At 42.9% G+C, this 23206-nt stretch overlaps 1 protein-coding gene across 1 annotated transcript in view; it reads right to left on the reverse strand.

Moving 5' to 3' along the window:
- LOC136625914 (cGMP-dependent protein kinase 2-like) overlaps window positions 1-23206 on the reverse strand; it is a 214899-nt gene that overhangs the window by 33671 nt on the left and 158022 nt on the right. Inside the window, exons 14-16 of the mRNA XM_066600510.1 lie at window positions 7635-7776; window positions 6816-6979; window positions 2291-2413 (exon numbers count right to left, since the gene is read on the reverse strand). Of these exons, the coding sequence (XP_066456607.1) occupies window positions 2291-2413; window positions 6816-6979; window positions 7635-7776 (429 nt within the window). The remainder of the gene's footprint in view (window positions 1-2290; window positions 2414-6815; window positions 6980-7634; window positions 7777-23206) is intronic.

Raw genomic sequence — 23206 nt, forward strand, 5'->3', positions numbered from 1 at the left:
ACTCCTGAAGGACCAAGTGTGCTTCATCCTGGGCTTTAATCCCGGTCGATAGTAGAAGTGCGGTCCAGGATTAAGGCCTCTGTTCCTGCAATCAAGCAGTAGTAGGTTGGTTCCTTGGCTGTCAGACACAGCGGAAGACCCGGAGGAGAAGAGAGAAGTGATTTTTTTACCCGCTTCTGCATTCTCCTTTTTAAGGTACAGCGCACTCAATGAGCGCTATGTAATAAAGAATGAAGGCATAAGTGTTTGTTCCGCTATCTGGCCCCTTGATCATGTGACCGCCGGGTGCCCCTGCCACAGCAGAGCTGCAGAGTGCTAGTAGACCCAGATCAGCTCTAGCAGTGACTATTGTCACTACAGGGGATGTTTTCCCCTGTAACTGGGACTCCTGTGGATTCTACTCCTATGAATGCCCCAGCTACATTTGAAAAGTATGAAATAAAAAAAAACAAAACAGAGATCTTATATGATGTCATGAGGGACAAGAAAATAGTTACAAAATAAGTAAAAAAAATACAGAATAAAATAAAAATATATACATAAGAAAGAAAATGACCCACCGCCGACGCCAACAAAACTGTTGCGATATGTGCCTTATAATCTAAGATTCTACAAATTATATATCAAAATGTCTGAAACAAAGTGAGGAACCCGTTCCATACTTTATTTTAGTGTAAATATACAAAATTTAAATATAAACAACTGTAAATAGAAAAAAAAACCATATATTTTGTTAGCTTTTTACTACTAACAAAACTTAAAGGGGTTGTCTCGCGAAAGCAAGTGGGGTTAAGCACTTCTGTATGGCCATATTAATGCACTTTGTAATATACATCGTGCATTAAATATGAGCCATACAGAAGTTATTCACTTACCTGCTCCGTTGCTGGCGTCCCCGTTGCCATGGCTCCGTCTAACTTCGGTGTCTTCTTGCTTTTTTAGACGCGCTTGCGCAGATCTATCTTCTCCATTCGGCTCGTCTCGGCATCACCGGCATTTTGGCTCCGCCCCCTTGTACGCGTCATCGCGAAGCTCCGCCCCCGTCACATGTGCCGATTCCAGCCAATCAGAGGCTGGAATCGGCACATGTGATGGGGGCGGAGCTTCGCGATGACGCGTACAAGGGGGCGGAGCCAAAATGCCGGTGATGCCGAGACGAGCCGAATGGAGAAGATAGATCTGCGCAAGCGCGTCTAAAAAAGCAAGAAGACACCGAAGTTAGACGGAGCCATGGCAACGGGGACGCCAACAACGGAGCAGGTAAGTGAATAACTTCTGTATGGCTCATATTTAATGCACGATGTATATTACAAAGTGCATTAATATGGCCATACAGAAGTGCTTAACCCCACTTGCTTTCGCGAGACAACCCCTTTAATAAGATAAAAAATGTCAGTGAAAAAAAATATCCCTATACAGAAAAAAAAGTACAAAAATAATTTTGGTAGCTGAAGAAGAAAGAATAGGACAGTAAAACCATCACATGGGTAAAATGAACCGTCATGATGATTCTATTAGCAATTTTTGAAAATTAAACATGAGTTAATATTTATATTCCATATGCATACATATACATTTATATATTATTATTATATATGTATAATATGCATATGTATATTATATATGTATATTACAGTATGCAGGAGAGGTCCAGCATCGTAATATACATATGCAGAAGACAGGCTGGCTATCAGACCTCTCTCCTGCATACTGTAATATATATATATATATGCAGAAGAGAACTCCGATGACGGCCCTCTGTTCTACATAGTGTTAGAAAAAAGTGTCGGATCTTACCAGACATGGGGCTATCCAGAGAAATCTCAATGTCCAACAAGGTCCGACACTGTATTACAAAGGGTTAATGTGCAGTGCATTTGCTTTACTCAACCCTGTTCACTTCTTTTTAGCAATACACTATCATCATAAAGAGTGTTTAATGCAAATGATTAGGTTGTATTCAAACACATGGTAACTCTAAGTACATGAATTCTTCATGAAAGTAAGAGAAACAGAATTAAAAAAACTTCCCTTTATGCTTTAATTATATCCTTATCAGCCTTTATAATCACTTTTCATTCTTCTTTTGCTTCTCCCTGGTTTCTCCTACCTGCCAGTAACCTACTAAGTAGTGTCCCCGTGGAACGCTTTCATATCCATTGGCTGGGTTTTTCTTCATCTCCTGCTAGAGAACCTTTGAAGCAGTCACTAACCTTTCAGTAAAGCACTAGCCGTATCTCGCATGGGTTAAACACCAGTTCCAGTCTTACAATACATAAAGTCTAATTACCTGCACAGCCTACGGATAAGGTCCTCGGAGCGACGTCCAATGCGGTGCGGGAAGTCTACCTTTTCAATGCCTTTTAGCACCATGTTATAAATCTTGATGGGATCTGTCCCAGAGAATGGAGGACTGAGAAAACAGATACACTTGTCATAAATGTTATACTCTCTCAAGGCTTACTTGTCTTTTCTCATTCACATGCATTAGAAAGCTGAATATTGTCTTTAGCTTTGTATATATGTCAAAAAAGTTTTACAAACACAATCTAATTTTGACATCATCTGAAACAGGCTGAGCTGCAATACCAGATATGACCTATGAATAAGACTGGCACTGTTGTTAAAAACAAAAAATGTTTCTTATCTCAGACAACTCAAATTATGTTGGCTATTGGAAAATTCTGTATTTTAGTTTCCAATTTAGCTAACAAGGCTGCAATAACAGTTACACCTTTTCTTTGAGAAAGGTTAATTAAAGCACACTATACAACTTTGAAGAATTATCATACAATAACATAAGCTATTTTAAGTCTAACATATGCAGCTTCAGAGCTTTTACTTGTTAAAGGAATGGATGAAACCTTTTAATTTCCAATAATCAAAGAAAATGTATCTACTGAACACTACTTCAGCCTTGTGCCATTATACTACATTTTTATCATTACCTGCCTTATATGATCTAACAGTCTATATACAGTCATTTAAGGAAACAAACATCCCTTCCCTAGAAGGTGCTGTCGGAATTGAATGAAACTTTCTCTGTGTGATTGTGATGTTGATATAAGTAAGTGATTACAATATCAGAGCAAAAGGATTTTTTGTAGAAAGCTGAACACTTGAAGGGAGGCTCCAGTACCCTGTTGTACCACCTCTAGCTTGGATACAATATGTGATACCGGGGTATTGAGGCTCTAGTACCTTGTTGGGCCGCTTCTAGCTTGGATACAAGATGTGATACAGGGGGGTATGAAGGCTTAGTACCTTGTTGGGCTGCCTCTAGCTTGAATAGGAGATGTGATATGCACAGATAGGAGGCTCGAGTACCCTGTTGTACCAGCTCTAACTTTGATACAAGATTTCATACGAGTGGGGATGGAGGCACTAGTACCCTGTTGGTCCGCCCCTAGCTTGCATACATGATGTGATATGGGCAGGCATGCAGGCTCTACTATCTTGTTGTGCTGCCTTTAGATTGCATACAAGATGTGATACGGTCAGGCATAGAGGCTGTAGTACCCTGTTGTACAACCTCTAGCTTGGATACAAGATGTGATATGGGTGGGTATGGAGGCTCTAGTACCTTGTTGGGTGACCTCTTGCTTGGATTTAAGATGTGATATAGGCAGGCACGGAGGCTCTAGTACCCTATTGTACCCCCTTCGCTTGGATATAAGATTTGATATGAGTAGGGATGGAGGCTCTAGTACCCTGTTGGATCGCCAGTGGCTTGGATACATGATGTGATATGGGTGGGCATGGATGCTTACAGGTTCCATATAGTACTCTGCAGCATATTGATCCACATTTGCTGTAACTGAGCCTCTAGATCTTGCAAAACTCGTAGGCTGTCGAAATTGGCGACCCAGATGGTCCCATACGTGTTCTATTGGTGATAAATCTGGCGACCGGGCAGCCACGGAAGTGTAACAATGTTGTAGGGTTCTTCCCGTGACACTATTGTAGTGTGAGGGTGAGTATTATCCTGCTGGAAATTACCTCTTGAAAGCCACCATGAGAGGAACACATGTGGCTGCAGGATGTCCTGAACATATCGCTAAGCTGTCATTGTCCCTCATACTACTACTAGGGGTGACCGGCTGTTTTATGCGATGACCCCCCAGACCATCACACTAGCAGTGGGGGCAGTGTGCTGTTTCACAGCAAACGCAGAATTTATACACTCATGCTTAGGTCTCCAGACATGAACACAGTCATTTTCAGCACCCAAACAAAACCTGGATTCATCGCTGGAGACAACCGGTTCCACTCTGTAGCATTCCAGTTTTGTCCTTCATGAGACCACTGCAAACGGAGGTGATATTGGGTGGACGTGAAAGATAATGGGTGCCATGAGACCAAATTTCCTTCAGCCAAGCATATGGAAATAGTTCCAACAGACACAGGGGCCTGTAATAATGGTTTCACTTGTTTCTGGATGGCGGTCAACTAAATATTTGGAGCTGCTTGTGCTTGTGAGACAATCAGACAATCCCCCCTTCTGGTGGTCTGTCACCTTGCATATGTGCCCTTATACATCCACTTGCACCAACACCTCCTAACAATCTTGTTAGAGCAGACCAGGTGGCAGGCAATACGTTGATACGACCATCCATCTATAGATCTATACGACTATACAATTATAGTGTTAAGATGCACTATGCATCGTGCATTATATTGTTGGTATAAAAATATATGTGTATAAAGCTATGTTCACACTAGTGTTTTTTCGACTGATTCCGTTTTATTAAAAATGATCAAAATGATTTTAAAAAAATCAAAAAAAGAGAAGTGAAATAAAAAAGCATCTTTAATAGAGATAAGCGAGCGTACTTGTTAAGGCAAATTACTCGAGTGAGTATTGCCATTTTCGAGTACATGCATGCTCATCCGAAAAGATTCGGGGGCCGGCGGGGGTGAGCGGTGAGTTGCGGGAGTGAGCAGGTGGGAGCGGGGGGGAGGGAGAGATTTCCCCCCGCTCTCCCCCGCCGCCCCCCTGACGGCCTTCGAATCTTTTCTTGCAAGCAGGCATGTATTCGAAAATGGTGATACTCGCTTGAGTAATTTCCCTTAATGAGTACGCTCGCTCATCTCTAATCTTTCGAATTACATCCCTTATTTGGCATTTAAGTGGTGGAGGTTCTTCAATGAATATGACTAATTAGTTATCACTATTGTCTTGCAATACTGGGGTCCTAGGTTCTAATCTCATCAAGGGCAACATCAACGTTGAAAAACTCCATACAGCCCTCAACTTTGGTCAGATTTGAACCTAAAAGGCAACAGTGCTAAAACTGAGCCACAACACTTGTTCTTTCATTGCCAGAGACATAATAACAGAAGAGTAAGAAGAATAGTAAGAGAAGACTAAGAAGAATAAACACATCATCTTCTTATTTTCTCTCTACTCCTCCTTTCCCTTCACTTTCTTCTCATTCTCTGGAGGAGAAATAAGGAGAATAAAGAAGGAGAAGAAGAAAGAAAAAGCATGGTTGATTAGTCATAACCCCTGTTACCTTGCTACACTGTGGTCCTAGATTCAAATTTGACCATACATAATATCTGCATGGACTTTGTATGTTCTCTCTGTTTTTCTTTTTTTCTTCCTCCACCAGAAAAAAAGAAGCAATAACAAGCTTAGTAGCTCAGTTACAGTGTTTCCCCCCCAAAAAAACCCTAGTGCCCAAAAGAGGCACTAGGTCTTACTTACGGTAGAGGTCTTATTATACTTACGTAGCATGCTCGGTCCAGGTCCCTCCTGCCGCTCTCCACAGCTCTGACGTGCTTTCCGCAGTCCTCAGCAGCTCATACAACATCACTTACTGGTTACGGGATTTATAAATCCTGCCTATAGGAAGTGAGTGATGGCGCTGATTGGTTCTTTGACCGCTGCTCAGCCAATCAATGCAGCGGTCGAAGAACTAATTGCAGCCATCGCTTCCTGGAGGTGGGATTTATGATTCCCTTAACCAGGAAGAGTTGTTCTATGAGCGGCTGTGGACTGCATGAACCGCGACGAACGTTGAGAGAGCAGCGGGAGGGACCTGGACCGAACCTGCTAGGTAATGTAATCTTTTTTTATGTAGTGCAACTAGGGCTTATTTTTGGGGTGGGGCTTATATTTCAAGCCTTTCCAAAAATTAGGCTAATGCTTATTGTCAGGGTAGGTCTTGTTTTAGGGGAAACAGGGTATTACCACCTGCTGCCTTGCAGTACTGGAGTTGTGGGTTCAAATCTGAACTATGGTGATGGCTGTATGGAGTTTTTCAAAGTTGATGTTGTCTTTGATGAGATTTGAACCAAAGACCCCAGTAGTGGACTAAGCCACATTCATTGAAAAATCACCACCAGCAGGCAAATGAAAACAGATTGTCTTCAAGTTCATCTGCCACCCATTGAGTACTGTACAAAAAAAGAAGGATCCATCTGCATTCCGTTTTTGAAACTGGAAACGAAAGGGTAGCAGTCTGCCCTTTTGATCCAGTGTATTTAATGGAATGATACGGAAAATATAGAAATGAATTGAAACTGAAGACCTTCTCTTCCAACACATTTGTATGGGCTTGAAAACAGAAACGAAAGCGCTAGTGTTAAAAGGCCTAAAATCTTCTATTACTGTCAAATACCACAGTGGCAAAAATCCATTCTACCCATAGCAATAATAAAAACATGGTTTATAAAGAATGTGGAATAAACCAATAATGGTTGTCATGGAATTTTTTCATATGAAAGTTTTAATGTACTATATATAGCCAACGTTTGATGGTATATTGACACGTCCGTTCCAAATTATTCAACAAAAAATGAATATTCACCTTCCAGTTAAGAGTTCATAGATGAGTATACCAAGTGACCAGTAATCTGCTCCAAAGTCGTGTCCTCGGTTCATAATGATCTCTGGGGCCACATACTCAGGAGTTCCACAAAATGTCCAAGTTTTTTTTCCTGCTCCAATTTTTTTCGCAAACCCAAAATCTACCTGATGGACAGAATAAACACCAATTTAAAACGAAGTATGAGTCATAACACTAGAGACTGTCCTAGCAAACTGCACATCTTTTAGTATAAAAAGTTTAAAAGTCATCAATTATGAATGACGTTCTCTGTCAATTTTTGCTAACAACTTTCCATAATTTTTATCCAAAGTGATAAACATTTTTAAACTAAAATTTTATTTAACATATTTAAGTATTTCAAATATTGTTATGCGAATCATCAGTACATTAAAAGTGTACATTTATTAACACATTTTAGGCAAGTGTATTAGTGTTCCTTTGCTGATGGTTTTTCAATAGCAAAAACAGTGAAATTTGTAAATTTTTGACCAGCATGCGTCTCAAATACCGGCCTTTTGAAACCTTAGGCAATGTACTGCTGGCCTCTCCTACGGCAGAACGGCTGTTTGAGGTTGTGGTCTAGAATATTGCAAATGTGAGTAAGCTAAACATTTTCTATATCAAAAAGCTGTCAACTGAGAAGAAATCATACAGTAAAATGACGGAGATGCTTCATATATATGCAGAACTATTATTTACTTCTTGTCTACTAGAAAAGTCAGTGTGAAACACTTTTTCTGAATGTGCTTCTTCTTTTGTACTTGTCTCGCCACTTCTGTACTATATTTTACTACTAACCATCTTTATATATCCCTCAGAATCGAGAAGAAGATTCTCTGGTTTGAGGTCTCTGTAGACAATCCCTCGATTGTGCAGGTAGTCATAAGCTTCAAGAACACACCCAATGCAAAATCGGGCAGTCCCTTCCTCAAAAGAGCCCCTGTTAACAAACAGAAAAAAATACAGTTGATATGTTTTGGAGCAGATAATAGAGATAAAGAGCACAAGGAAATTGTCTTATCTAAAAGCCTTTGATGAGAGCTGGTATAAGAGCAAGGTAACTAAGGCATTTGGCTTGGGATCCATGGTGATACACATCTAATTAGCATATTTATTATAACATGTATGCATTCAAGAAATAGAATAATCACAGTTTCTATTCTTGCACTGGGTATTATGTTTACCCTAGTTTCTCAGCCTTTTAATAGCTGTACTCCATGGACTGTGTTAATAAAGTTTATTGTATCTACTGGCTTTGCACAAGCTAAATAGTAAAATACTCCATCTTCTTGATTCTAGGATATCTTACACCCCATTTACACTGAAAGATGATCGCTCAAAAATCGTTAAAACAACAGCTTGAGTGACAGTTTTGAGCAATCATCTTTGCATAGTCTATAGTAGCTAATTAGGGATCATAGGAATCAATAATGTATTATTTTAAAAGATCAGACTTCTACAGACAAAACGATACCAAATATGTTTTTGTTTTTTGTTCTTTTTATTTTTTTGAATTCTAAATATGGGGAAAGGTTTTTTTTAACCTTTACTTCCTGTTCTGGACCCTTGAATTTTGATCGGGCAATTTAAATGTCACTGTCAGAACTATCAGCAGGATTTAAAGGGCTAACAGCCATGATCAGCGTTCACACTGATCGCGGCTGTTGCTGGTGGGTGTCAGCTGTAAGAAACAGCCAGCACCTGTATTGTATTGTATACAAACCCCGAACACCCAGGACATAACTGTACGTCATGTGTCGTTAAGGGGTTAACCAATGCGCTATTAGTGTTGTATATTAACACTGCCTATTAAGGTGAACAGATCAATATTTCAATACACAATTTACTATATAAGACAGTCTGCAGATGAAGAACATTTCTCTTCTGTGTTACCTACATGATTATTAATAAACAGACCTGTGGAACACACAAAGTCCATATTGCATTCAGATGATGTGAAGAAAAGCCCCTGTCATTCCCCCTGGGGTATCTAGAGGCAGTATAGGGGAGAGAAAGCATTTACAGGCTGTGATACGTAAGAGGGGTCATAAGAAGAAAAAAAAGATCCTCTATTCACTAGATAACAGCAACAGACTGTGATTTAACTCCCTGATGTTACTTGATGTTTTCTGCCTCCCACTTGTCTCCTACACACACACAAAACTAATAAGTAAAACTTTTCAATCTGCTGTTTAATTTCAAATGAGTGCTGTCCCCCGAGCATTGTAAATAGAATATTGAGTCTGTTATCACTCGAAAGCTAAGATTCAGGACTTTAATACAACTTTATATTCTAGCCAATGCAGGTGTTTAAGGTGGCTGTAAACATTAGACTAAAGTTGATGAAAGTGGACAAATCCAACTAAATCGATCATTCGTAAGGTGAAATTTAAGATGTAACTGTCAATGTATTTATTTTTACTGTACTCTAAAGAATAGGCGATGATGAATGTTTCTGCAATATGTTTATCCAGTAAAGATGAGCGAGTATACTCGCTAAGGCACATTACTCGAGCGAGTAGTGCCTTAGCCGAGTATCTCCCCGCTCGTCTCTAAAGATTCGGGGGCCGGCGCCGGTGACAGGTGAGTTGCGGTGGGGAGCAGGGTGGAGAGAGAGATCTCCCCTCCGTTCCTCCCCGCTCTTCCCCGCCGCTCCCCGTCCCCCGAATCTTTAGAGACGAGCGGGGAGATACTCGGCTAAGGCACTACTCGCTCGAGTAATGTGCCTTAGCGAGTATACTCGCTCATCTCTATTATCGAGCTTATCCTGTATAGTTTTGGTAGAAAACATATTAATCAGCTATGAGAAGCACTGCTAGGGATAACTGTCTTTAGCTGGCTGCATATCTGAATACGGAGCTCTGTTCTTCACTGTGCCAGCACTGTCATCTGTAATGCAGGCACAGCAGCTTACATACAATGGTTTAATAAAAATTACAGCCTTTTATTTGATTCATTTATCTACATATTTTCCCCATTAGATACTTTTCTAATTCTCTAGCCTCCTGCCTGGCCATGGGTGCTGTGGGAGGAGAAGCTGTTCTGTTCTGAATACAGTTTCTTCTTTTCACATTGTACCCGCTTTCCACCAGGACGCGATGCATTGTGTCAGTGTCTCACTGAATTGAATGTAATACAACCTGATGCACTGAAATTCTGACAAGACATCGGGCACTGCTAGAGATACATTAAAGGCAGAATAAACATATTGTAAAAATGCTTAGAACTGCCTACTCTTAGCATTTAAAAAAAGAATAATGACCATTACATTTTACCAACAAATGATCATCTTATCTGACCAAAGAGAAACGTGATCATCTGAAAGAAAATTGGCCATGTTTTAAATTTTCATTTCAAGAACTTTGGTTCTTATTAGAGATGAGCGAGCATACTCGTCCGAGCTTGATACTCGTTCGAGTATTAGGGTGTTCGAGATGCTCGTTACTCGAGACGAGCACCACGCGATGTTCGAGTCACTTTCATTTTCTTCCCTGAGAAATTTGCGCGCTTTTCTGGCCAATAGAAAGACAGGGAAGGCATTACAACTTCCCCCTGCGACGTTCAAGCCCTATACCACCCCCCTGCAGTGAGTGGCTGGCGAGATTAGGTGTCACCCGAGTATTAAAATCTGCCCGCCCGTGGCTCGCCACAGATGCATTCTGACATAGTTCAGGGAAAGTGCTGTTGATGCCGGTGCTGCTATAGGGAGAGCGTTAGGAGTGATTTTAGGCTTCAAGAACCCCAACGGTCCTTCTTAGGTCATAGAAATCGCAGATCGCACCTATGTGCGATCTGCGATTCCTGTTCTCTTCTCTATATGCGCTCAATGGGGCCGGCGGCAGCAGTGCCGACCCCATTGAGAACATATAGAAGACAAATCATTCTTCTCTGCCACAGCTGTAACAGCTGTGGCAGAGAAGAACGATGTTTGCCCATTTCAAGCCCTGCGTCCAGAAAGCAATGCTCTGCCGGGGACCAGGAGGGAGCGACAGCCTGCAGCAGCGCCGCAGAACGCCGGGGGAAGTGAGTAATGATTTTTATTCTTTGCTCCGCTGTATTCCCGACGTATAAGGTGACAGTTGGGGGGGTCGTCTTATACGCCCCGTCGCCTTATACGCCGGTATATACGGTATATATTTTTATTTTTACACATTTCTGGATGAATTGCAGGGAAGGGCTTATATATTTAAGCCCTTCCCGACAATTCATCTCGCGCACGCCGGCAGCCCATTGCTTTCAGTGGAACCTGCTGTATTGCCGGCTCCATTGAATTCAATGGGCTAACATCGTTCTTCTCTGCCACAGCTGTTACAGCTATGGCAGAGGAGAACGATCTTTATGCTGACAGTGCGGGGGGGGGGGGGGCACTCCTGCCGCTATTGTGGCTTAATAGTGGGACCTGTGAACTTGAGATGCAGCCCAACATGTAGCCCCTCGCCTGCCCTATCCGTTGCTGTGTCTTTCCCATCACTTTCTTGAATTGCCCCGATTTTGACAAATGAAAACCTTAGCGAGCATCGGCGATATACAAAAATGCTCGGGTCGCCCATTGACTTCAATGGGGTTCGTTACTCGAAACGAACCCTCGAGCATCGCGAAAATTTCGTCCCGAGTAACGAGCACCCGAGCATTTTGGTGCTCGCTCATCTCTAGTTCTTATGAAAAATCTTTTTTTCCATGAACAATCTTTTGTAGTAGGGTAGCCCTTCTACAGAGTTATTGGTGTGAACTCACTAAAAAGCATCAGTGGGGAATTTGCACCACCTTGTAGCATAATGTTATGTTTACAACTGTTTATTTAACCCCTTAGTGACCAAGCCTGTTTGCGCCTTAATGACCAGGCCAAATTTTGCAAATCTGACATGTGTCACTTTAACATGGAAAAACACCAGAAAGGTTTTGCATATCCAAGCGATTCTGACATTGTTTTTTCGCCACATGTTGTACTTCATTTAGGCGGGAAAAAAAGACCGATAGAATTTGTGTTTATTTATTAAAAGCGCCAAAATTGGGAAAATTTTGAAAAAATCGTCATTTTTTCACATTTCCAACTGCAATATCTTAAATATGTGCAAACATAATATAGAAATTTTTGCTAAGATATATATTTCCATCCGTTTACTTTATTTTGGGTGCACATTGGAAAAACTTTCGTTTTTTTTAACCATTTAGGAGACGTACAAATTTAACATTACTTTTCAGCATTTTGAGGAACACTTTGTTTTCCTACACCAAGCCAAGATTGGAAAGGCTCATAGGAGTCAAAATGATAGATACCCCCACAAGTGACCCCATTTTAAAAACTACACCCCTTAACGTATTCACTGAGGGGTGTCATTAGTATTTTAACCCCACAGTTTTTTTTCAGGAGTCAATGCAATTTAGAAGAGAAAAACTAAAATTTCATATTTTTGCAAATATGTCATTTTAAAGACAGGACTTTTTTCTATAGTACACATGAAAATGAGGATTTGCACCCCAGAATGGATACCCCTGTTTGTCCCATGCTCAGAAACATACCCATTGTGGCCCTAGTATTACGTCTGTATGCACAATTGGGCCCAAAATGAAAGGAGCAACCGGTGGCTTTCGGAACACAAATTTTGCTTGAAGGAGATTTAGGCCCTATTGCACACTTGTAGAGCCATTGAGTGACCAAAACGATGGAGAACCCCCACAAGTGACCCCATTTAGAAAAGTAGACCCCTTAACGAATTTATCTAGGGGTAAGATGACTTTTTTGACTTCATAGTTTTTGAATGAATCTAAGTCAAGCAGAAGGAAAAAAATTACGATTTTCATTTTTTTGGCAATTGTGTCAATTTAAAAACAGTTTTTTTGTACGGTGTACATAGGAATGAAGACGTTCACCCCAAAATGGATAGCCCTGTTTGTCCCGTCTTCAGAAACATACCCATTGTGGCCCTAAACTACTTACAGGACACATGGCTAGGCCCATAATGTAGGGAATGCCCGCTGGATTTCAGGGTACAACTGAATAAATTCCAGGCCCCATTGCCCACTTATACAGAAAATAAATTGACTTCCTAAAAATACTACCCCCCCCCCCCCCCGCCATCCCCATTTTTTGGCATTCCCTAAATATTAGATAAAAGTAATAATACAAACTGTGTTTTATGTCCGAAGACAGGGTAATTACAGAGGCTGGTTGGGATGGGCACATTGGGCAAGAAAACCGGGTATCCCCCACCCCCTCTCTCGCTTTTTGGGGGGTATTTCGTGACCTCAGCGGCGGGGATGGGGTGTAAAAAGTGGCGCTGTGAGGCTTTTGTAATCTTGCTGCGGTGCAGCGGTCTCACACAGAAGGCGCTCAACAAGCTGCTCCTGGAACTGCATGAAGGCGAGCGTTCCCGGGGCTTCTTGTAAATTACGGATTACAGGTAGCGATCTAAATAATGCCAGGCTCTCACGGCCGTATGCAGAATCCGCTTACGGAAGCCCGCAGCGGATCCCAGCTGTGAGCCCGGCTGTGACCCTGCGTAGGGCTGCGTAATGTACTGCGCATAACTGCCTACTCACACAGGCGGTCATGCGCAGTACACCGTTTTTTGTTTATATTTCCTGCGCCGTCGCTTAGAGATGACCCGGGTACCCGCAGCCCGTTCACAATGTGTTTGCACATGGGCTGCGGGTATATCCGCGGTCATAGAGCACAATGGGCTGTAGGTCGTGGATATCCGCGGTAAAATATAACATGCTGTGTTCTGTTTTCTGCGAGTGGATTACGCAATTTCGACCCGCTAATTGGGGGGAATTGTGTAATCCAATGCATGCGATTGAGCCGTGGATTACCGCTGATCAAGCGCATGCAGAACCCGTAATTCCTCTCCGGTCATGCATGACCGGCCTAATATTAGATCGCTACTTTATCACGTGACCGGGGACCGCTCAGCGAGGCCTCCGGTCACTGCTCCAAGCACTCAGCGACCGTTGGTTGCTGGGAGCAAGGAGATTTAAAATTTCCTGGGCTCCCCGGCTCCTGCGAATGTGTCCGGCATTTTGCCGGCAGGCGCATGCGCAGCAGCCGGAAGGGTCCATGGAGGATAATCGCATCTGGATTCAAATGTGGAAGCCTCCGAGAAGATGTTTCATCTCCTCTCACAGATTGCATCGGTGAGGGGAGATGAAACTTCCACTTTTTTAAGAACGTTTACGTCATCGCCATTATGCATTGGATAACGGCGATCACGTGACCAGTAACCGCATACCGCGGCTCCCCGTGACATCTCCAGGCTCTTGGCTACCTTTGGTAGCCAGCAGCAGGGAGATTTTAAATTTCTTGGGCAATCTTTCACTTTTGCGCATGCGTCCGCCATCATGCTGACGGGCGCATGCGCAGAAGCTGTGGTAAGGTCCACGGATCAGCATCCCACCAGGGAACAAATCCGGGACCTTGGGTACGTAATTTCATCCCCCCTTACAGATACGATCCGTAAGGGGAGATGAAACTTTAACTTTTTAAACTTTTTTTAACTTTTAACTTTTTTTTTTTTTACTTTTTAACTTTATATGATCACCGTTATCAGATGGATAACGGTGATCATATGACTGGAAAACGCATACAGCGGTCCCCAGTCATATCTCCCTGCACTCGGCTATCTGTGACAGCCGGGTACAGGGAGATTTTGAATTTGCTGGGCTCGCCGGCCTTCTGCGCATGCGCGCCACATTGGCACATCGCAGAAGCCAGCGGATGGTCCCGACACCGGCCGGAGAACACGGAGGAAGGGGGGTGAGTATTTTCACCTTCCCTCATGGATCCGATCCATGAGGGGAGGTGAAGCTTTTCTTTTTTTAACTTTTTTTCTCAACTTTTCCGCGATTGCCGTTATCTATTGTATAACTGTGATCGCGGTACCGGGGAGCCGGGAGCCAGGAGAATTTAAAATTCCCGGGCCGTCAGGCCTTCTCCGCATGCGGCTGACGCAATGCCGCCTGGCGCGCATGTGCAGAACGCCGGCTTCGGGACCCGGAGGACCAGGAGAGCGGGGAGCAGCGTGCCGGACCTCGGTAAGTAATTTCAGCTGCCCGGATGGATCCGATCCATCCGGGCAGCTGAATCTTTAACTTTTTTCAAACTTTTATTTACTTTTTTGCGATCGGCGCTATCCATTGGATAGCGTCGATCGCAATGCCGGGAGGGGGGTCCCCGCAGCCCGGGATGACAGCTCCATGCTGTTGGCTACCTGCGGACACTGACAGCATGGAGCTGTCACGTCCAGAGCCCGAGGGGCTTTATTCTCTGCAGGAGACATGTTTTTACGTTCTCAGAGAATAAAGCCCACTTCGGGAGGACGTAAAAACACTATCGGCTTGTCGTTAAGGGGTTAAATGTGATTGAAGGGGCGAGGTCAAGTGGGTCCAAAAACGTGGACACGTGGTGTGCGTCTTTCCTATGAAGGGCAGAATGGTGCATTGGTACAGCATTGGTGATAACACAGTGGGAACGCAGTTCTGGAGGTCTCTAAGCAAGGACATATGAAATACTATATGGGCAAAAAGAGGGACACTGGAAAAAGTATTGCATGCTGCAAGTACTGCTAATGGCTAGGAGACAAGAGGGACTAACTCAGTTGGAGTGGCCACATACCTGCATGCCTGTCTCCATCCCTCCAGTCGCTAGAGGTTTGAACCAGTGGGTTCTAGTTTGTAATAAAGGTATTCAAACAGAAGCTCCCCATCCAACCCTATTCACTTTTTTTAAAGAATTTTCCTAAGTAGATTGTTCATCTTTTGCACTGAGTTGCTGAAAACGCATGTCCAACTTGAATGGACTAAAATGTATATGTCGCTAAGTCAGCAAAATGACTGTTCACCAGACAATCATTCATTCTACAGATCAACCATCAACCTGCTTCTATCTAATTTATTCATGAGAAATCCTAATAATCTTTATTTATATAGCACCAACACATTCCACAGCACTTTACAAATCAGAGGGTACAAGAACATACAAAATCAGACAATACATATAATATTACACTAATAAACAATTTCAACAATAGGTGTGAAGACCCTGCTCGCAAGAGCTTACAATCTATGAGGAAATAGGGGTGACAGCAGAGGAAAAAGTGCTTGTTCTGGACAACGGTCCAGACTATCTGTGTATATTTAACTGGTGTCTAGATGAGCCAGATGGCAGTTCTGTAACAGTGGGGTTACCTAAAACCCTGGGTCTTACCTTTGTCCGGTAGGTACTCTGAGAGTGTCTGTGTATAAAGTCCTGGGAGCAGGGGTTCTGGGTGGCTAGTCAATTCAGCAGCTCAGAAACAACCAGACCACATCTTCCCTTTTACTTGTAACTTTATTCAATAACTCAGTTCCAGAATTATGTCATGGCCTGGGGTATTGTCCTGTGTTTTTTTTAATCCGGAGCTGTGCTTTTCGAAGAGTATTGCAGGATCTCTTTGACACACGCTGACATCTTTTGCAAAGTCTCAACTCATGTGACAGCACTAAAATCAAACATTGATCCTGCAGTCTAGCTTCAGCACTTGACAAGATCATTGCAGAATAGGCTTTAGAACATGTGGTAGTCCTATGAAATGTAACTTCTCTCTTCTGTCCAGCCATCACAGAAAACTGCATTACAACACATCTACAGTACTCAACGTGTCTCCAGACCTCTTATTCTTGCAACATTTTGAGATCCTGCACCTACACTCAGGTCTGTCCAGCAAACTGGAGGTACATAAATCCTAAAGAAATAGGTACATAATAATAAAACATATTCATAGGCTTCTTAAGCAGTTATGGCACACAGTCCAAAGATTTCCTGTAATTTCTGAAAAAGGTTGTCATACACTTCAGGGGCAGCAAAACCCAGTTACATTACCCTCCTTCTTTAAGGGTGGCTGTCCTAGTCACCTAGAATATAAGACAATTCTGTAAAGTAATCAATAAGTAATCAATAAAACAATGAACACAAACCAAAATATCAAGCTTTCCTGACAGGGACAAGATTAATAATATTTAGTACAGGCACTCCTTGAAGGTTCAGGGGACATTTGATCACCTCTAACCACCAACATGGGGCTAAACTGCACATTAACTGACTGCCCCCTTTGATTGACCTGTTCTACTGGAACCCTAGATTGGGACTCTTAGATCAAACTCAACAGGTTGAGTTGGTGTAGCCGATCATAGTCCGAGGGCACTGCTGAAGGTCTATTTTCACGGAGCGACCATTCAGATCTACTCAGAATCTGGGTATTGATGATCTGGGTATTCTGGTCCCATATGTATCAATGCACTCCTCTGTGTCTTAGTCCTCACAGATAGGCAGATGCCTTTCCTGTTTATCCAGCCAAAGGACCTCTGAGCCACATGGACCCACCACCTCTCACCTCTAAATCATGAAGATGGATAGGCAGGTTCTCGCGCTCTACAGAAACACATTCTATGTATGACTTAATCTTCTCCAAGCTAGTAGTCCTAGAAGAATGCAAATCCCACCATAGGGTCAAATTGAACCACCACCCCATAACTTTGCAGTCTCTGATGTTTGTTGGTAGTGTCAGATATCAATTTATGAGTTCCTCATGCTCTACTTCACACATTTTGAGTCTCTACTGCACACATTTTGAGGCATCATTCTAACTCCCCAGCAGTTAATGGCTGATACACATATCAGTCCAGCAACGGTACGTCTTTTTGACTGGTAAGTCCATTTTACCGGCTCCCTTTTTTGCTGTGGCCTCACTCTTCTCTGGGAGGATCAGACCTGGGTAGCCACTCTTTTCTTGAACTCATCTTGCCGATTATGCCAGGATTTACCAGGTGTTTGGATAGACCAGGTGAAAGTTCTTAAAGAATGAGGTCACCCAAAACCCTGGGGCTTACCTTAGGTAGGTAGGTACTTCGGGAGCAGGGTCTAGTTATTATTTGAATACACAATATTAACATTCACATAGGTAAAAAACAAAAAAATTGCTCCTTTTATAACTAGTTTGCTGGGGTACTGTTAGATACAGTCTATTCCAAGCTGACGACTGAAAACAACAGCCTCTGACATCTATTTATGTCACTATAGATATGCACAATATATGTTTTTTTGGTTACCGACACTCAACCAGCACAACACAGATAAGCATTTTTGTCACACTATGTGCCTGCGCCCTCCTTGATACTCTGGCATAGCAGATTGCCTATGTGTTCTAAGTTTCTTCACCGGAACTTGTAACTGTTTCCAACATGTGTACTGGTGGTGATTATAGGCTTCAGAGAAATATTGTGTAAATGTCCGTAGGATCTCCTTATAACACTTAAATGAGTTTTCACCATTTCCAGCTTTCAGGTACTTAGGTGGATCATTAACAGCTTCTTGTTTGGATTTGAGACTGGGACTTGTAGTATGGATCCTGCTAACTCTAGTCTGTTAGAACAAATGTAAAGACAGAGATCACTCCAGACCTAGTCCTCTTTATCAAGTGTTTAGTAATCCAATAAACGACTATAGTAATTAATCCAGTAAACATAATCCAGAGTAATCTGTTCATCATACGAATCTTGCTTTAGGGAGGCAGACGCGCTTCAACACCATCTCGGTTTTTCCTCAGTGGACAGGGGTTTTGGGTGGCAAGTTGATACAGTAGCATAGAAACAGACCTAGGCCAAATCTCTCTTTTTGCTTGTAGCTTTATTCAATAAAATAACTCAGTTTCTGAAATACAACTCAGTCTATGGTGTTGTTGGGTCTTGTTTCCATCTGGGGTTGAGCTTCCCGAAGAGTAGTGCAGGATCTTTTTAACACATGCTGTCATCTTTTGTGAAGTCTTTCAACTCTGTAGAAGCTTGTTGCAGCATTAAAATTAAACTTTGAACAGTCTAGCTTCAGTGTTTGACAAAATCGCTGCCAAATTGGCCTTTTAACACATCAGACCATGGGAATGTAGCTTTCCCTTCTGCCAAGCTGTCACAGAAAACTGCTTCAGAACACACTCCGCTTACTCCACGCTGGCCTTTATAACCTTTCTAGACCTTCTACTCTCATGACGTCTGGAGATATAACCTTTTAGACCTTCTACTCTCATGACGTCTCGAAATCCTGCTCTTAAACTCATGTCTGCCCAGCAACCTGAAGGTACATAAATCTTAAATGTACAGTTACATAACAATGCTACATATTCCTACACATCTTTCTTAACTAATATGGCACACAGCCCAAAGATTCCCTGTCATTTTTGGAAAAGGTTGTCATTTACTCTGGAATAGCAAAACCCTGTTACATATGTACAGTTGTAAGTGCCTTTGAGTTCATGGAGTGTGGGGAATAATGCTGATGATGGGATCAGGTTCTGAAGGAGAATATAGGAGAGGAGTACACCGAAAAGAGTTAGATTAGTGAACGTGATAAGCCTCTTTAAAACTGTGGATTTTGCTGATTAACTGGATTGTCTGGGGTCGCGTATTCCAGAGAATTGGTGCAGCACGGAAAAAATCTTGGAAACCGGAGTTAGGGTTTAAGATTTTGAAGGAATTTAGTTCAAAATTAGAGATGAGCGAGCACCAAAATGCTCGGGTGCTCGTTACTCGGGACAACATTTTCGCGATGCTCGAGGGTTCGTTTCAAGTAACGAACCCCATTGAAGTCAATGGGCGACCCAAGCATTTTTTTATATCGCCGATGCTCGCTAAGGTTTTCATTTGTGAAAATCGGGGCAATTCAAGAAAGTGATTGGAACGACACAGCAATGGATAGGGCAGGCGAGGGGCTACATGTTGGGCTGCATCTCAAGTTCCCAGGTCCCACTATTAAGCCACAATAGCGGCAAGAGTGCCCCCCCCCCCCCACTGTCAGCATAAAGATTGTTCTCCTCTGCCATAGCTGTAACAGCTGTGGCAGAGAAGAACAATGTTTGCCCATTGAATTCAATGGAGCCAGCAATACAGCAGGTTCCACTGAAAGCAATGGGCTGCCGGCGATCACGGGATGAATTGTCGGGAAGGGCTTAAATATATAAGCCCTTCCCTGCAATTCATCCAGAAATGTGTTACAATAAAAATATATACCGGCGTATAAGGCGACGGGGCGTATAAGACGACCCCCCAACTGTCACCTTATACGCCGGGAATACAGTGGAGCAAAGAATAAAAATCATTACTCACTTCACCGGTGCTTCTGCGGTGCTCCTGCAGGCTGTCGCTCCCTCCTGGTCCCCGGCAGAGCATTGCTTTCTGGACGCAGTGGTTGAAATCCCCGCCTCCAGAAACGCACGTGCCTTCAGCCAATCACAGCCATTCAATGACATCATTGTCATTGGCTGTGATTGGCTGAAGGCACGTGTGTTTCTGGAGGCGGGGATTTAAAGCCCTTCGTAGAGAAAGCAATGCTCTGCCGGGAACCAGGAGGGAGCGACAGCCTGCAGCAGCGGCGCAGAACACCAGGAGAAGTGAGTAATGATTTTTATTCTTTGCTCCGCTGTATTGCCGGCGTATAAGGTGACAGTTGGGGGGTCGTCTTATACGCCCCGTCGCCTTATACGCCGGTATATATTTTTATTGTAACACATTTCTGGATGAATTGCAGGGAAGGGCTTATATATTTAAGCCCTTCCCGACAATTCATCCCGCGATCGCCGGCAGCCCATTGCTTTCAGTGGAACCTGCTGTATTGCTGGCTCCATTGAATTCAATGGGCAAACATCGTTCTTCTCTGCCACAGCTGTTACAGCTGTGGCAGAGAAGAATGATTTGTCTTCTATATGTTCTCAATGGGGTCGGCGCTGCTGCCGCCGGCCCCATTGAGCGCATATAGAGAAGAGAACAGAAATCTAGGTGCGATCTGCGATTTCTATGGCCTAAGAAGGACCGTTGGGGTTCTTGAAGCCTAAAATCACTCCTAACACTCTCCCTATAGCAGCTCCGGCATCAACAACACTTTCCCTAAACTATGTCAGAATGCATCTGTGGCGAGCCGCGGGAGGGGCAGATTTTAATACTCGGGTGACACCTAATCTCGCCAGCCACTCACTGCAGGGGGGTGGTATAGGGCTTGAACGTTGCAGGGGGAAGTTGTAATGCCTTCCCTGTCTTTCTATTGGCCAGAAAAGCGCGCAAATTTGGCAGGGAAGAAAATGAAAGTGACTCGAACACCGCGTGGTACTCATTACGAGTAACGAGCATCTCGAACACCCTAATAGTCGAACGAGTATCAAGCTCGGACGAGTATGCTCGCTCATCTCTATTCAAAATCATTAGCAGAAGGGAGAGCACAGGTAGGTTAGTAGACAGTTGATGGAGGAGAAATAGGGAGGGGTGGGCATTGCTGAGGAGAGCTTTGTGGATGAGAGTGATGAGTTTAAATTGTGTTCTATAATGGATGGGCTATCAGTATTATGAGTAACCATAATATCATTTCATTAGGAATTACTGACATCCATGCAGAAGCTGGCATTTGTCATATTCAAGTTTATTGTATATGCAGAGGAAAATCTAATTATCTCTCGACTTGTTTGTGTGCTGTTTCAATGACCAGATGACAATATTGCCTCCCTTGTTGGATTATTTTAGGACGCTCATTTTTAAAAAATGTTTTTAACTGCTTTCTTTTCTTTTATGCAGATGTTGTATTTTTGAGAATTGCATGGTAATTGTAAGATGTCCATGGTGGCTAAATCTACAAAGTTTTGCGCTTGTCTTTGATTATGGCTTTAGTTTCTTTTAGCAAATTATTAGTTCCTCCTCTATAAATATTTCTTCATTCATATTTTCTAATTCTAAGCCTTTGATGGCTTTAGTCATTGCTGAGCAACAATGAATGGGATTTATCAATCAAACTTTAGATTCCTTCCCAGGCAGGAAACAACTCTTGCAAATGGCTGAGCTACAGGAACTCCAGACAAATGTATGATGCTACATCTGGTGTTGTATGCTAGTGCAAGCTGCACTTTCTGAAACATTTTTTTTATGTCCAAAAAAGGTGCATTGTTTTGTAAAAAGGGAGTGTGACGTAAATGCAACATTGTGTGCCAAAATTTGCATCAAATTTATAACAAATTTTGGGGCAAAATCTTGCATAAACTAAGCCAGCTAATAGGCAGCATAAACTTAGACTAGACAGTTTAAAAAAATGCCAGATTTATCATTCAGCAGAGTCTCCATGATAGATATGACACATTTAAGACAGTTACAGTCAATGGCTGGCTTTATACTATTGTCCAAAATATCACTCAAAGATCAATCCATAGTTGCGCCGTGTACACACATGACCCAATAGGTTCCTGAGTAAGAAATTAGTCATTAGTCGCGAGTCGCTTCATTTCTGCTCACTGAAAATGAAGCAATTACTGAGACACTCTTAATCAGTATAAACAGATTGGTAATTAGAAAATTACAGTACCAGTGTTTCTGGTGGCACAATGCGCCACTTACCAATATATTATAGTGAAAGAGATTAAAGTTGTAAGCACACGGCTGCTGGTTTAGGACATGTGATGATGTCACCATCATTGTTTCCATGCACGCGTCACATACACACAGAGATCTGCTACATGCACGTCACACACACAGCTCTGCTACATGCACGTGTCACACACACCACAAACAGCTCTGATACATGCGCCTCACACACACACCACACACAGCTCTGCTACATGCACGTATTACACACACACAGCTCTGCTGCATGCATGCATCACACACAGCATCTACAGCTCTGCTACATGTGCATGTCACACACAGCACACGCAGCTCTGCTACATACATTCTTTATCCGCCTCTGCTGGTTTAGTATTTGTGATTATGTCACCATCATGTGATCAGGGGCAGAGCTAAGAGCCAGTGACTGATCACATGATGGCAACATCATCACAGGTCCTGTCAGTACATGGCTGCTGTACGGCTCTGCAGGTTTTTAATAAAGTGAAGCACCTGTGATGACGTCACTGCCATGTGATCAGGAGCGAAGCTAAGAGTCGGTGACTGATTACATGATGGTGACATCATCACAGGTCCTGTCAGCAGACAACTGCTGTCAGGCTCTGCAGGTTTTATGCTTTAGGACCTGTGATGATTTCCCCATCATGTAATCAGGGGTGGAGCATGTAACACACTCAATCACAGACTCACAGACAAATAGTCATTAGCACTTTGACAGTCGTCCGGAAGTGATCTATGGTGATCAATATATTCCTCCACTTACTGAACGACCATCGCTACTGTGTAAAAGCATAGGAGCTACAGTTGCCCCATGTAAAGTGATTGTAAAGCTCCATTTACATGGAATGTAGTCTAGTCTCCGCACATACTCACTCCCATACTGTTGCACAGGAGTGAGTATTGTTGTCTCGCAGCAGGGCGGCTGGAGGAGATTTCACTTATCGTTCTCCCCCACACCTCTCCATTCACCT

This window comes from Eleutherodactylus coqui, chromosome 4, assembly GCF_035609145.1.
Source record: "Eleutherodactylus coqui strain aEleCoq1 chromosome 4, aEleCoq1.hap1, whole genome shotgun sequence".
Taxonomy (NCBI): domain Eukaryota; kingdom Metazoa; phylum Chordata; class Amphibia; order Anura; family Eleutherodactylidae; genus Eleutherodactylus; species Eleutherodactylus coqui.